Raw genomic sequence first — 13,693 nt, 5'->3', positions numbered from 1 at the left:
CTGCATCACTCTGTCACGTTGAATAAAGTTGAATATATCTCAACAATCGTCTAGATTCTATTCATTTACAATTATTAAATGAAGACAAATTTCACAAAAGCACTTATATTCCCCCCAGTAGATGTTGAGATAATTTTTCCATCTTGAGTGCTGTTTGGTTGAAGTCCTTAAAGTTTGGTGCTGCTGTATGTGTCCTGAAATCAATAGAAAAGGATTTAGTCAAACTGACATTATTAAATGTTGTGTAACATTGGGCCATTAAACTGAACACCAGCTGTGTATACTTACCACTGAGGGCTCGTATCTGGGGAACGATGTCGCTCCACGATGGTCCAGACAGTAGAGCACAGCATCATGAACAGAGACAAAAAGACGTCTCTTTGTAATCGACTCTGAGAAAAAGTCGGCAAGCTCTAATTGTTCCACCACAGAGGCTGAGGAGAAAATAGTTTACAGGCAAATTACCACCACGATGACCCTATTCATGTAGTACAGCCTCTACAAAGCGAGTGTTCACGTACCTTGACAACCAGCTATGTAGATATCTATGTCAATCTCACTGAAGTCATGGAAAACCTGTCAGTAAAGCAAACATGGAATATTTATCCATATCAAAAGCCACTGCGCCCACCTTTCCCATCAGGTGCTACTATTCCTAAATAGCCTAAAAATCCATCTCACAGTCAATCATCATGGTTCATTTATGAGTAGAACTATGTGTATCTACAAGTTCATAAATTCCCATTTCAGCGACATCAACAATTGCCAAATTAAATCAAAATCAGTTTGTTTGTTTCAAAGACGCCATCTTACCAATTCTTACAAGGACCACGATAGAAAACATTTTGCTCCATTGTATTATTACCCTTGAAAATTTAACTATGTCAGGACCGGGTGATTGCAGACCTGTGTTTATTTATTACCTTTATTATTGTCAGACAAATCAATCTATATATTAACATTGTAAAATGTTTTGTTTAACAAAACTCCTTGTAACAATTTCCATGGTAACCTGTAAACAATGCTTTTGTTAATGTTTCTCGAATTACACTTAATATTTACTAAAAGGGATTTTCTCCTTAAAAACATATTCTTATTTTCAGGCTCATTTTGTATTTGGTTGTTTTGGGAAATGACTGCAGTGACACTTTTTTATTTTTATATAGTGTAGTTGTGACATCACAACTGTACAGAAGTCCTGACAGATCATTTAAAGACACAGTTTCTGAATATTGGCTGTGTGCATTTCTCTGTAGATTGAGCATTTTGATACATTTACTGTATTTATATAGCACCTCAACCTCCTTTATATTAAAAAAAGACATGGAAATTATTTTATTAGACTATGGGACCTTTATAAACATCATTCGTCATGTCTTAGCCTTCATTCAAAGGATATTTGTCCCTTCATGACTTACATTTTTCATGGTCTTGATAGCCACTGTGTCAATGAAATTAGCCGTCGAGAGGTCGATAATGATGGAGTGAATGTCCCAGGTCCATTTGCCCAGTGACCCAAGTGAGACCCGCTCCAGATCACGGCTTAGTGTGTCCTCACTGCTGGAGCCCAGAGTTGTGGTGTCCCCATCCTGCAGCTCAGACATCGACCCTAAGCTGGTGCAGTCTGGTTCTCCTCCTTTCAGGTATTCCCATCTGGATGGGCCGTCTGGTGTTCGAGGAGTAGTTGGGATGACAAACACTGTCCCATTCTCACGTTCAGTCCAGCCCTGCTCTTCCTCGTCTGTAAAATTCTCACCCACACGTGTGTCCCTGCAGCGGCTGGCCTCTTCCTCCACAGAGAACAAAGGTGCTCCAGACAGCTGTTTAGTTGCCCTCTGTGCCTGTCTCTGCAGAGTGGTAGGAAAGAAATTATTGAAATATCTGCCATACTAGAGTATGTTGACTTTTTGACTGATCCGGTTCTGTAGTTCTGTCTAGGATTCTGTCCACAGGATTTAGTGCCAGTTTTCTTCACCGTAATCCCTCAAATGTTTCAGTAAACAAACCCCCCTTCTGCAGTGTATGCTGTTGTATGTTGCCGTCTGGATGTTATACATTTCCAGCATATCTACCTCTTTCTTGGCTTGCCTTTTTGCCCGTCTCTCAGCCCTCCTTTCCCTGCGTCTCTGTTTGGCCTCCTGTCTTCTCTTATAGATAATCATTTTACTGATATCCAGCCCGCTCTGAAAACAGATCATGAAGAAAAAAAACAGCATAAGGTGCATCTTATAAACATATCAGAAAGGAAATAAATAGAAATTGTTGCTTTGCTAAAGAAGAGAGGGTAACATTCTTAGACTTTGAGATGAGATTAGAGCTGAAAGAATTAGCCAATTAACTGGTTAATCGATTGCTTTCAAATAAATGGACAAGTATTTTGCTAATAAATGAATTGTTTCTGTCAGTTTTCATGCAAAAATGCTTAACATGGCTACCCTAAAATGTATTTGGTTCTTGGACTGATGACAGTCAGATAAAACAAGGAATTTGAAGGCGCCAACTTCAGATCAGTAGAGATCCTCAGATTACTACTCATTAATGAAAATAACCATTAGTTGCAGCCCTAGAATAAATAGTATTGTTAGGAAAGAGAACAAACCTTTTCTTTCAGAGCCTCAAGGTAGAGATCAGCATTCGCAAAATATACTGTAGCAGAGGAGCGAAATATAGTAACACCTGGAATCTCTCTTGCCTGCCAAACAGCAAAAGAATTATTAGCTTTTTTTGCAGTGAAGGTAGAAAAGCTTTTATGTATAGTTTCCCATCTTTCTGTTTCACCTCTCTGTGGGTCTCTATATCGACGTACAGTTCTGTACCTGGAACATTTCCAAGAACAGAGTATGTTGGTCTAAATGGAATGAAAAGCACAAAACTATAATGTGTGCATTATGTTTTTGTACAGTATTTTGTCTTATCTGGCAGATTTTGCAGCCTAACATTAATTACTAACATTGCCACACATGCACGCATGCAGGCATGCACACACACACACGCACACACACAGTAGGACTATGTATATATACTATGATGAGCTGCAGTGGAGTCTTACAGCTGAGTTCTGAAGATAACCGTCAGCAGAGCAAAGATGATTGATGCCGCGAGGCCCAGATCCAGATTGAGCATCAGCGTTGACACCCAAGTAACCAACCACACCACCTGGGAGATGACATTATTAATTTTTTAGTGTGATGATGAAAAGTACACAATAATAATGACACTTCTCCAGGTTCAACAACACAGCTACTTATGTCACTGTTGCGGCTTTTAAGGGCATTAAAACAATCTCTCACCAGATCAATCTTGCTGCTTTTCCACAGTGTAACAATGTCGTAGTGCTGCTTGAACATGCCTTTCAGATTTACAAAGACGATCGCTGCAAGGACAGCCTAAAACAAGCACACCCAAGTATGACGTGATTAATCAGATGTGCGGACAGAAGTGTAAATAAAGAAAATATTAATAAAATTCATGACACAAAACATGCCATGCATCATAAATATTTACTGCAAATCTACTTTAGAGTAAAGATAAGTGGAAGAGCAACAGAACCTTTGGCAGCTCCTGGAACAAGGGTCCAAGTTTCAATATAGTCACCAACACAATTAGAGCTGAAGCCACTCCAGCCATCTGCAAAAACAACACAAAGTTTGGTGCTGGTTTTATTAAAACATTTGTGTTCAGTGGGCAAGTTAACTTTCATTTGTTTAGCAAAGATTAATTAAATCAATTTTTGGAAAATAGATTGATAATATGCCAGCAGGAGGTAGAGCAGGTCGTTCCAATAGGTAGACTGGCGGTAAAATCCATGGGTCCCTGTGCAAGATGCATCTGAATGATTAGATTATATCCTGATGAGCATAAGTGTATGAATGTGTCTGGGAATGAGTGAATGTGTCGAGTACGTACGCCTACAGAACTGTGTGTCTGACAGGGTGGTCAGCAACACTGAGGCCCCACAGGGGACTGTCCTCTCTCCCTTTCTCTTCACCCTCTTTATCTCAGACTTGAACTATTGCATTGAGTCCTACCACCTTCAGAAGTTTTCTGATGACTCAGCAATAGTTGGCTGCATCAGAAAGGGGGATGCAAGTGAATACAGGACTGTTGTGGGCAACTTTGTCACTTGGAGAGAGCTGAATCATCTGCAGCTCAACGTGACTAAAACAAAGAAGCTCGTAGTGGATCTGAGGAGGGTGAAAACACCTGTGACCCCTGTCTCCATCCAGGGGGTCCTGTAGAGGAGTATAAGTACCTTGGTGTGTACTTCAATAATAAGTGGAACTGGACTAGAAATGCAGAGGCTGTCTACAAAAAGGGCCAAAGTCGACTCTTCTTCCTGAGGAGGCTGAGGTCCTTTAACATCTGCCGGACGATGCTCAGGATGTTTTATGAGTCTGTTGTGGCCAGTGCGCTCTTCTTCGCTGTCACATGCTGGGGCAGTGGGCTGAAGGTCGCAGACACCAACAAACTGGACAAACTGATCAGGAGGGCCAGTGATGTCGTGGGGGAGGAGCTGGACACCCTGACCACTGTGGCAGAGAGGAGGATGCTGTCCAGGCTTTGGTCCATCCTGAACAATGTCTCCCACCCTCTCTACGACACAATGGCCCAGCAGAGGAGCACCTTCAGCCGAAGACCCAGATGCACCAGAGAGCACCACAGGAAATCTTTCCTGCCTGTGGTCATTAAACTATACAACGCGATACTAGGAGAGTGGGATTGGTACTGGTATCTTGTATATATTTCTAAAAAGTTTTTCTAATATATGTTTTGTCTGTATAATATTTGTTGTTTGTATATCTGGAGTATATAATTTCCCCCTGGGATTATTAAAGTATTTCTGATTCTGATTCTGAAGTAGTGTAAAAAATGCTTTAGTGGAAGACCAGAAAGGTGTTATATACTATATCCATTAATTCATTCATGTTTTTTATTTCTGTATGGGATTACAAGACACCACTATTTAAATTACATCTTCCAATCTTGCATGTACAAAACATGTGGAAAAATATACAAAAGCATGTAAACCAATAACCGCAATAACAAAAACAAAAACAAACAAAAAAATAATATTTTTTTTCACATAAAAACAAATATCTCCAGATTATTTTAGAAAAGGGCTTTTTTCTTTTTCTCCCAGGTGTTATCCAGACATCTGGAGTTACATATAACATGAACAGCCATCACACTCTTTATGCATCATCCATATTTACAAAATCAATATCTGTTTTTATCTTTTTGAACGGTGCATCTACAGGTACAAGTTCATTTACTACACATTTTTCAACTTTCAAAATTTAGTGGTACTGTAGCAGCTATCAACTCTTGTGTCCAATAATTAATTGATTTGGTATAATGTTTAGACTGGTGCAGTGCCTGATCGGGGCTGATTGCTTGAGTCCTGGTATTGCTGCTTGCAGCGCTGTCGAGGGGTGTGCCCATGCAGTCATTAACATATATAGCTATAAAAACATGCATCTCTCCCTCAATAAAAAGAAACTGTGTGTGTGTGTGTGTGTGTGTGTGTGTGTGTGTGTGTGTGTGTGTGTGTGTGTGTGTGTGTGTGTGTGTGTGTGTAGTTGGGATTTAGGTGAAACTGAAGATGAAGTCCATTTCATGTTTTATCTCTCATTACATGGTGAATTGAGGGAAACTTTTTTTCAGTAAAATCTCAGTTTCGAATTTGTAATGAGTTCTTCAAGATGAATGCTTATTAAAAACCTGAAATGTGTTTTTAAAGGAAAACTTTTCGTGATCCTGATTTCATTTGTAGAGCATGGGGTAGTTATGTTGCTGCATAATACATTTTTGAAGCTAAAAACAACAGTGCATGTTCTAGTACTGTACCATCAGTTTTGAATTTCCACATGCTTCTTATGTACATAATGTGTTTATATTTTATTGAACATAATTTCCTTTTTACCCTACGTCAATCATCCTTAAATAGGTCATATTCATGGCATATTTATAGTCCATCTACTGCATGTTGTATGTTCACAGTACTTGTGAGGTCATGCTGATGTAATGCTGTTACCTCTGTTACTCACTCACTTGTGTTTTTCCTCCGGTGGTCTCTTGGATAAGACTTCGAGACATGGAGGAGCAGACAGAGAAGCACTGGAAGAATCCTCCCACTGCATTACTGAGACCCAGCGCCACCAGCTCCTGCAGCAGTGTGACGACAGACACAAGAATGAGTAGGCACAGACAGAGAGAAAGGATTATCTGCAGAATTAAACAGGTGTTTGAAGAGTTGTGGTTTACCTGGTTACTGTCCACCTTATATCCATGTTTCAGTGCAAATGTTTTGCCAAGTGAAATAGATATGGCATATCCAACCATGGCCAACGCAAAAGCATCACCAATAACTTCCCCAAAAAGACTCCCGTCCGGTACACTGGGGGGACTTAGACTGGTGCACAGGTAGAGAAGGACATGAGTTAGTACTTGACAAGCTGTGAAAGTGACTCAACAAATAATCACAGCAGTATAAATTAAATCCTAATGCTTACCCACTAGGAATTTCTCCAACAACTGAAATAGTGTAGTTGCTGTTCAAGTGGGTATAGGCTGATATCAATGTTCCTGCCACAATCTAAAGCCATCACAGAAAGCATACAGATTATAAACACTTACACAACACAACACATTTCAAACGCTCAATCATTAAACATCTGGCAAATCATGTGCTAGATGTGAACCTAATTATTAGCCATTAATATCACATTTTTGCTTTGAACTGCAAAAATGTAGAGGGCACTACTGCTGATTCAGCTGTTTGGCTTCACCGTGTGTGTGCTTTTTCAGTGCTGCAACATCAGCAGCAGCACAGAGTGCAGAGTTGTATGTACATAAAGAGAGGCCAACGAGTGTGTCCTCTTATCAACTGACTGTGATGAGCTCCACTGGGATGGGTACTGGCAGCTTCGGACTGAGAAAAGAGTTGAGCTCCTTGGATACAATTAGAAATACCATGGACACAGCGCTGACTAGCAGTGTGGGAAGATGAGTGTGTGGCAGCAGGGAGCAAACATCCTTCAGAGTCTGAGAATGGAGAAAGGAAAAGCAGGATTTGGTTATGGCTACTGCACATGTTAAAACATGCATTTTTAGCTGCACACATCTAATGGTTTGGTCATTTAAAGTCATAATAAAGTAGAGATGACATTTCAACCTTGTTAGCTTATTCTACAATCTATAATCTATGTACACTGATCTTACAAGAAAAAAAACATTTAGATTGTAGGTCCATTGTTATTTTTAGTTCTTGAAATACTCTTTCCCTGTTTATATGTATGTCCCATAATAATCAAATGATTAAAATGATCTGCTCATTGCCAAAGCTGCTGCTACAACAGCTGTGCTGTAACAGATAATGTAATCAGATCAGTGCTGCTGTGTCAACAAACACACAGCAATCAGAACAAAATAAGTGACAGTACTCACATACACCAGTGACAAGGGACCACTAGACCGTGTTGGTGAAACTCCAAAGATGTACTTCAGTTGTGCCACCACAGCATGGGCTGAAGCAGCTGTTGTGTAAGCTCGCACCAAAGGTTCAGACAAGTACGTTCCCACAAATCCAAACTTTACCAAACCCAGTGCCACCTATGCAAACAACAATTTATGTATATATGAGTTTAGCAGCTGTAACAACAACATTATACATTATCATATCTGGGGGACGTTGTGTTCAGACCTGAATAAGTCCTCCGAGGACAGTTGTAGCAGCCGCCACCTGCACCCTGTATGAGTCCCGGGCAGTTATGTCCACCTCTGCAGTGACGTTGGTCCCATTTCTTATGAGGAAATTCATGTCCGGAGCAAGTCTCTCTGTCACGCTACCCACCATGATGCTGAGGACAGTAAATGTACCTGAACACAATGAATGTTATTACAGAGGTTATAATGGCCATGGCAATGGCCATCTTCTTTCCTGCTCTCTACTTACCGACTGAGATATGGCGTGATGTTCCAAAAAAGAAGTAGATCAATGCTGGATAGAGGGACGAGTAGAGCCCAAATACAGGAGGTACAGAAGCCAACAATGCATATGCCAAACCTGTGAAAAATTAAATATTCTTTAAAGGGAAAGTACCTTATTAAATTATATTTGGTTAGGTTAGGTTTTAATGATATACTCTTAAGTCATGAAATTCACTCAACATACGATGCCTATGAGAAAAAAAATACTTTTTTTCTTTTAATATTGTTGATATTTACGCTCAAGATTAAGGACTATTGTCATACCTTGTGGCAGGTGCATTATACCCACGCTGATGCCGGAGATGATGTCTGGCATGCCATAGTCCCACACTGAGTACTTGGGAAGCCAGTACAACACAGGCAAGCTGCTCACCACACTTTGTTTTAGTTTGGGTACTGTACATCTGGAAGATATTTGAGGAATACAGAGAGACAAAAGCGTAAGGCTTTTTATTGGCTATTTTACAGCATGTATTAGCAGAAGATGGGTCTCTGGCTATCTTTGACAAGAAGATCAGACGTCAACAGTCCAGTAAATGTCAAAGTTACATGATCAAGCCATAAAATGGGACTTACCTTAAGGAGTCTTTGAGCCGTTTAGTTAGAGAAGGGTGAGTGTCGGAGTATGTTTTTCTCTGCGTTACCTCTTCCAGTCTCTCCTCATCAAGCACTTCCCGCTCAACTCTGTATTTTCCAAATCTGCGAGTAGAGTCCATTGGGCTGAATCTATCAAAATCTGGGCAACTTAATTTTTTTACTCTTTCCTACTGATGCTTCTGTTCCACTGTCACAAGAACAACTGTATCTACATATGTACATCATATTGCATTAATGGTTAACTATAGTCAGGATGTTGTGGGCAGAGCCTCTACATGACAACTATGGCTGACCGGAAGAAGCAAAGCATGTAATTATGATGTTAAAGAGGAAAAAGATTAACTCTGTTGAATTTCAATGGATGTTTAACAGGTGTCCCTCCCATCCTTCCTGGTTGTTTTTCCATTCACTAGCTAAAGTAAAGCTAATGAACCGTGAAATGTCACCGTCAGCACAAATTATAGGTCAAGTGAGTCAAGTGATGGCTACTTTTGAACAAAATACAAAATAATTTTCTTAAAATGACACTAGTGGTCCATTTATATTCAACACAATGCTGGCAAGTTAAAAAGTAAAATGTATAAATATATTTAGTTTACAAACTTTATTATAGTTGGACCAACAGGCTCAAGCATTAATCAAATTCACAGTAAGAGCCAAAGTCAGATTTTTGCCGCATGTGAGCAAATAGTATACTGGGCCTTTAAGAGAGTGCCGTCATGAAATCTGAATCCGAGCTAGGAGCAATGTTTCATTTCAGTCATTCCAGAGCTGCACACACGTGACCGAGGCAAACTCACTGGAACGGACAATTACTTTTATCACATAGTACAACAAAATGCAGATGAGTCAAATTAGGAATGTCAAAATAATTCCCAATATTTGTCACTGTCTTGGCTTGAAAAACAGCTCTATCCTAATCACCCAAACCATTCTGACCTACTTGCTGCCTGCCACAACACTGTCTATTTTGGGTGAGTAGCTCAGGGGGCCACAGCAGTGGAGGGGCACATATCTTTGTCTCTTGCAATTGCTCAGACCCTCTCTAAGACCTGCAGCTGACACATTCGGCAATATTAACAACACATGAACAACGTGGACATTTACTGGTCTGTTTAGACCAAAAGCAACAGAGGAGCTGATGACTATGGTGAGGCTATTTCAAGGGAATGCTGTATGACATGGACAGATGTAGTGCTAACTTGTAGGAGTGTAAGTTATGTGGACAATAGTGGCATTTTTCTGTATTTGTTATATCTAAGGCTAATTAAGAAATTGTTTTTTAGAATAAGAGCTGCTTGAATTTGAAGTTTATGAAAGTATCCTTAAAAGCTTTGCCATTACCATTATAAGGATGTGGTTTTATATGCTTTAATGGTTAACCGATTGTAATGTTACATTTTTGCTTGTGGTTAGTCAAGTGATAAAATAATTAAAATATTTATCTACATTTTGATTCGGTCAGGATATCTAAGATTGACAATTGTGCAAAAAATGGACAAAAAAATAAAATAAAGTTAAGAGTTGATTTGACGAGCAGTTTTAGTATTATATGGTCACACTAGCCTGTGCTTATTAAACTGCAGTTTGATGTGATAATACAAATTTCCCCCTGGGATTATTAAAGTATTTCTGATTCTGATAATGATGGCTGCTCAACATTTGTTTCTGTTTGTTTTCTTACAGAGACAACATCCTGACCAGTTGTGATTGCAGAGCGCATAAAACTTCCTGTGTGACTTTTTAAATTGTATTGTGAATATAAAACATTTTATTGTTACCAAAAAGTTAAGGCAAAATGGATCTTACAGTTAAACATGGGCTGGTGCTGCTGGACCAGCTGAGGAAGATGAGGGAGAGTGAGCATCTGACAGATGTGGTGCTGGTTGCCGAGGGCATCAGCTTTCCCTGTCACCGGGTCGTTCTATCCGCCTTTAGCCCATACTTCCGTGTAATGTTCACATGCGGCCTGCGTGAGTGCAGCAACAGAGAAATATTCCTGCGTGACACCCCTGCAGACAGCCTGGCCCTCCTCTTGAACTATATGTACTGCTCAGATCTTCCTCTCACTAATGCCAATGTACAAGGCATTTCTATTGCAGCTTTTCTCCTGCAGATGGATGACGTCTTCACTCGCTGTCAGCAGCACATGACCGAGAACATGGATGCCTCCAACTGCCTTGGTGTGTATTACTTTGCCCGTGACCTTGGTGCAGAGGAACTGGCTGATCACGCTCAGCGCGTCTTGAGACAGCACTTTGTCCAAGTTTGCCAAAATGAAGAGGTTCTGGAGCTGGAAGCCCATCAGCTGGGAAAGCTCCTGACTTCTGATGACCTAAATGTTTCACGAGAAGAAACCATCCTAGACGTGGTCCTTCGCTGGGTCAAACACAGCACACTGATGGATGGAGAGGTCCGTCTTCTGCACCTTCCAGAGCTTCTGAGGAAGGTCCGTCTGCCTCTGATTAGCTGTGACTATTTAAGAGAGGCAATGAAGAGGAACACAGCTCTGCTGGCTGATGCTGAATGTCTAGAGATGATCAATCAAGCCTTGGAGGCCACAGCGATGCATCCCTCAGCGGCACCACGAAAACTTAAGCTGCGGTACGGCATGGAGACCACAGATCTGCTGCTCTGTGTTGGAAATGACGGCGGTGGGATTAGGTCAAGATATGGCAACTATAGTGAGCGGAGCTTTTGCTTTGCCCCATCGACTGGCCGAACCTACTACATCACTTCACCTCGCTATGCAGAGGCCCTGGGGTATGTGTGTGCCGGGGTTGTAACTGAAAAAAATGACATTATAGTGGCAGGAGAAGCAGGTGCTCGCAGAATGGCCCGACAGAAGGACATGCATGTTGAGATTTACAGGTAAGATATTACATGACACATCTGATGACTCAGATGTCTGTTGACTCAGATGACTGTTTGTACATACAGGTGGAACTGATTATTATCCTGGGTCGACAGGTACAAAATAGAAGCCCAAGGAAGCTGGGAGCGCCTGACGTCAGCGGAGTACCGTGATTCATATGCTCTGGGGTCACTGGGTGACACTCTGTACCTGCTGGGTGGGCAGATGAAGCTAAAGAACCAGTTTCTCATCACTAACTGTGTGGAGCGATGGTCTCTGCAAGGAGGACCCTGGCGCAGTGCAGCACCCCTGCCTATGCCTTTGGCCTATCACAGCGTGGTCAAGATGAAAGATCGCCTTTATGTATTAGGTGGTCGAACACCACAGGTGATGTCAAAACATCTGTACACATGGTAACTTCTTAGCAATTATTGTTAAATCTAGAAAATCAAACTTAATTAACACATTTAATTTGAGCTCTTACAGTATCCGTATGTGACTCCTCTCTGACTGCACCTGCTCTGCTCTGTCAAACCCTCCCTCCCCTTCAACCATCCAGTCATACCGGATGGATGATGAGCCTGACCGTCTTAGTAACCGCCTCCTGGAGTATGATCCAAACACTAATAAGTGGACAGAGCTAGGTCCCATGAGGTACTCAAAGTACCGCTGCAGTGCTGTTGTACTCAATGGTGAAATTTTCGTAATAGGTAAGATTATTTTTTATTTCAAATCTCTCTTGGTACGCAATACACAATACTGTGATGATTCTGCTACATAAATTGAACGGCATCTCTTCATGGAAGAATTGTTTTTTACAAAATAATGCTTTTTGTGATAAAAAAACAAAAAATTATTTTGCAGGAGGTATTGGATGTGAGGGTGGGGATTGTGGGCAATCACGCCGCTGCCTTGATGTTGTGGAGATCTACAACCCTGATGGAGATTACTGGAGGGATGGACCTCCTCTCCCATCTGCACAACTTGCACTGCGCACCAACGCCTCCAACGCAGGAGTGGTGGGAGGCAAGATCTATGTGTGTGGATACTACAAAGGAGCAGGTAATTTAAAAAATACCCATATTCAACAAATGAAAAGAGTTTGAACAATGTTTCCAAGTGACTGTATTACCCCTGTTTTTTATTTACCGTAAGATCGCCATGATGATATAACAAAGGACATTTTGGAGCTGGATCCATGGGAGAACCGATGGACAGTGGTGGCTCGGCACGCTCTGATGCATGACAACTATGACGTCTGCTTAGTGGCAAATCTCAACCCAAGGGGACTCATGTCCCCACCTGCAGACTTAGTTAAACAGTGACACCCCTGTCAGTTAAGGTCAAAGTCTGTGTGGGAAGATTAGAGAGGGAAATTATTAATTACTAATGCACATATTGCTGGGCCAAAGGCATTCATTTTTTTCAAGCAGAAAGGTTTTAGTGCCCTGCATGAAAGGGGATCTGTGGCTAATGATTTGCACATTGTTGAGAGGTTCATATGTTAATGAGAATAGAGAGATCATTTGTAAATACAATGTCATGAGATTGAAAAACGTTAGCCATAGTTAGAATCATGGCTGCAACTACCAATTATTTTCATTTTACTTTCATGTACAACAAAGACAAACAGCTAATTGTGACATTTGAGAAGCTGGATCCTGACGTTGTATATTTTTGCTTGAAAAATGACTGAAAGGATTATGTCGATTAATTTTCTGTCGATCAACTGATCGTTGCAGCTCTAGTTATAATTATGGTGTTTGATACAAATCATACAAGATGCTGGTAAGTATGTGGTCTGTTATTGTGGGGAATTACTCAAGCTTCATAATGGCTATAGTATACTGACATTGGTATACTAAAAGTATTAATCAATTTGTATGTTCTTTATTTTGGTATGCTTGCTAAAGCATAATAAAATGTTTTAATGCTAATAAACATGCACCTTAACGATATGGAGCATGGCTGTTTATTTTAATACAGACACTACATTCTTTAGTATATTTTAAATGTCAGTGCAGTACAAATACAGAATAAGTTCATATCAAAAAGTCAACAGACACTTAAGTGTTACAATAGTTCTTGTGAGGTGCAAAAATGTGAATTTGTGGGTCAGTGTGTACTTAACTTATTTGTCATTAGTAGCTTTTTACACCCTTCCACCATAAATATAAGACAAAAAAAATTTATCAATGTGTTCATTCTTCAAAACCTGAATACGTCTACAACTAATATAACATAGGTCACAAG

The 13,693-nt window shown here is 40.5% G+C and overlaps 2 protein-coding genes across 3 annotated transcripts; one reads left to right on the top strand and one right to left on the bottom strand.

Moving 5' to 3' along the window:
- Positions 1-167: 167 nt before the first annotated feature.
- slc26a6l1 (solute carrier family 26 member 6, like 1) lies at positions 168-8,705 on the bottom strand (the record flags this gene model as incomplete). The annotated part of the gene is made up of 19 exons (XM_083939564.1): positions 168-194; positions 289-434; positions 522-576; positions 1,419-1,847; positions 2,073-2,183; positions 2,600-2,692; positions 2,779-2,848; positions 3,050-3,156; positions 3,291-3,386; positions 3,550-3,627; positions 6,052-6,165; positions 6,265-6,412; positions 6,513-6,595; positions 6,892-7,044; positions 7,447-7,611; positions 7,703-7,878; positions 7,955-8,065; positions 8,254-8,393; positions 8,566-8,705. The coding sequence occupies 19 exons, from the start codon at positions 8,703-8,705 to the stop codon at positions 168-170; spliced, it is 2,442 nt and encodes an 813-aa protein (XP_083795690.1).
- Positions 8,706-9,600: 895 nt separating this feature from the next.
- On the top strand, positions 9,601-13,396 carry kbtbd12 (kelch repeat and BTB (POZ) domain containing 12). Of its 2 annotated transcripts, XM_083939471.1 has the most exons (6): positions 9,601-9,736; positions 10,273-11,457; positions 11,557-11,827; positions 12,000-12,150; positions 12,305-12,502; positions 12,596-13,396. In XM_083939471.1, the coding sequence occupies exons 2-6, from the start codon at positions 10,385-10,387 to the stop codon at positions 12,763-12,765; spliced, it is 1,863 nt and encodes a 620-aa protein (XP_083795597.1). In that variant the 5' UTR covers positions 9,601-9,736; positions 10,273-10,384; the 3' UTR covers positions 12,766-13,396. The 2 variants fall into 2 exon arrangements, with proteins under 2 accessions (XP_083795597.1, XP_083795598.1); XM_083939472.1 differs by lacking the exon at positions 9,601-9,736 and having other exon boundaries at positions 10,158-11,457.
- Positions 13,397-13,693: the final 297 nt, after the last annotated feature.

Source organism: Echiichthys vipera (assembly GCF_963691815.1).
Source record: "Echiichthys vipera genome assembly, chromosome: X".
Taxonomy (NCBI): domain Eukaryota; kingdom Metazoa; phylum Chordata; class Actinopteri; order Perciformes; family Trachinidae; genus Echiichthys; species Echiichthys vipera.
Note: the sequence above shows the minus strand (reverse complement) of the source record. Positions and strands in the feature narration are given on the sequence as shown.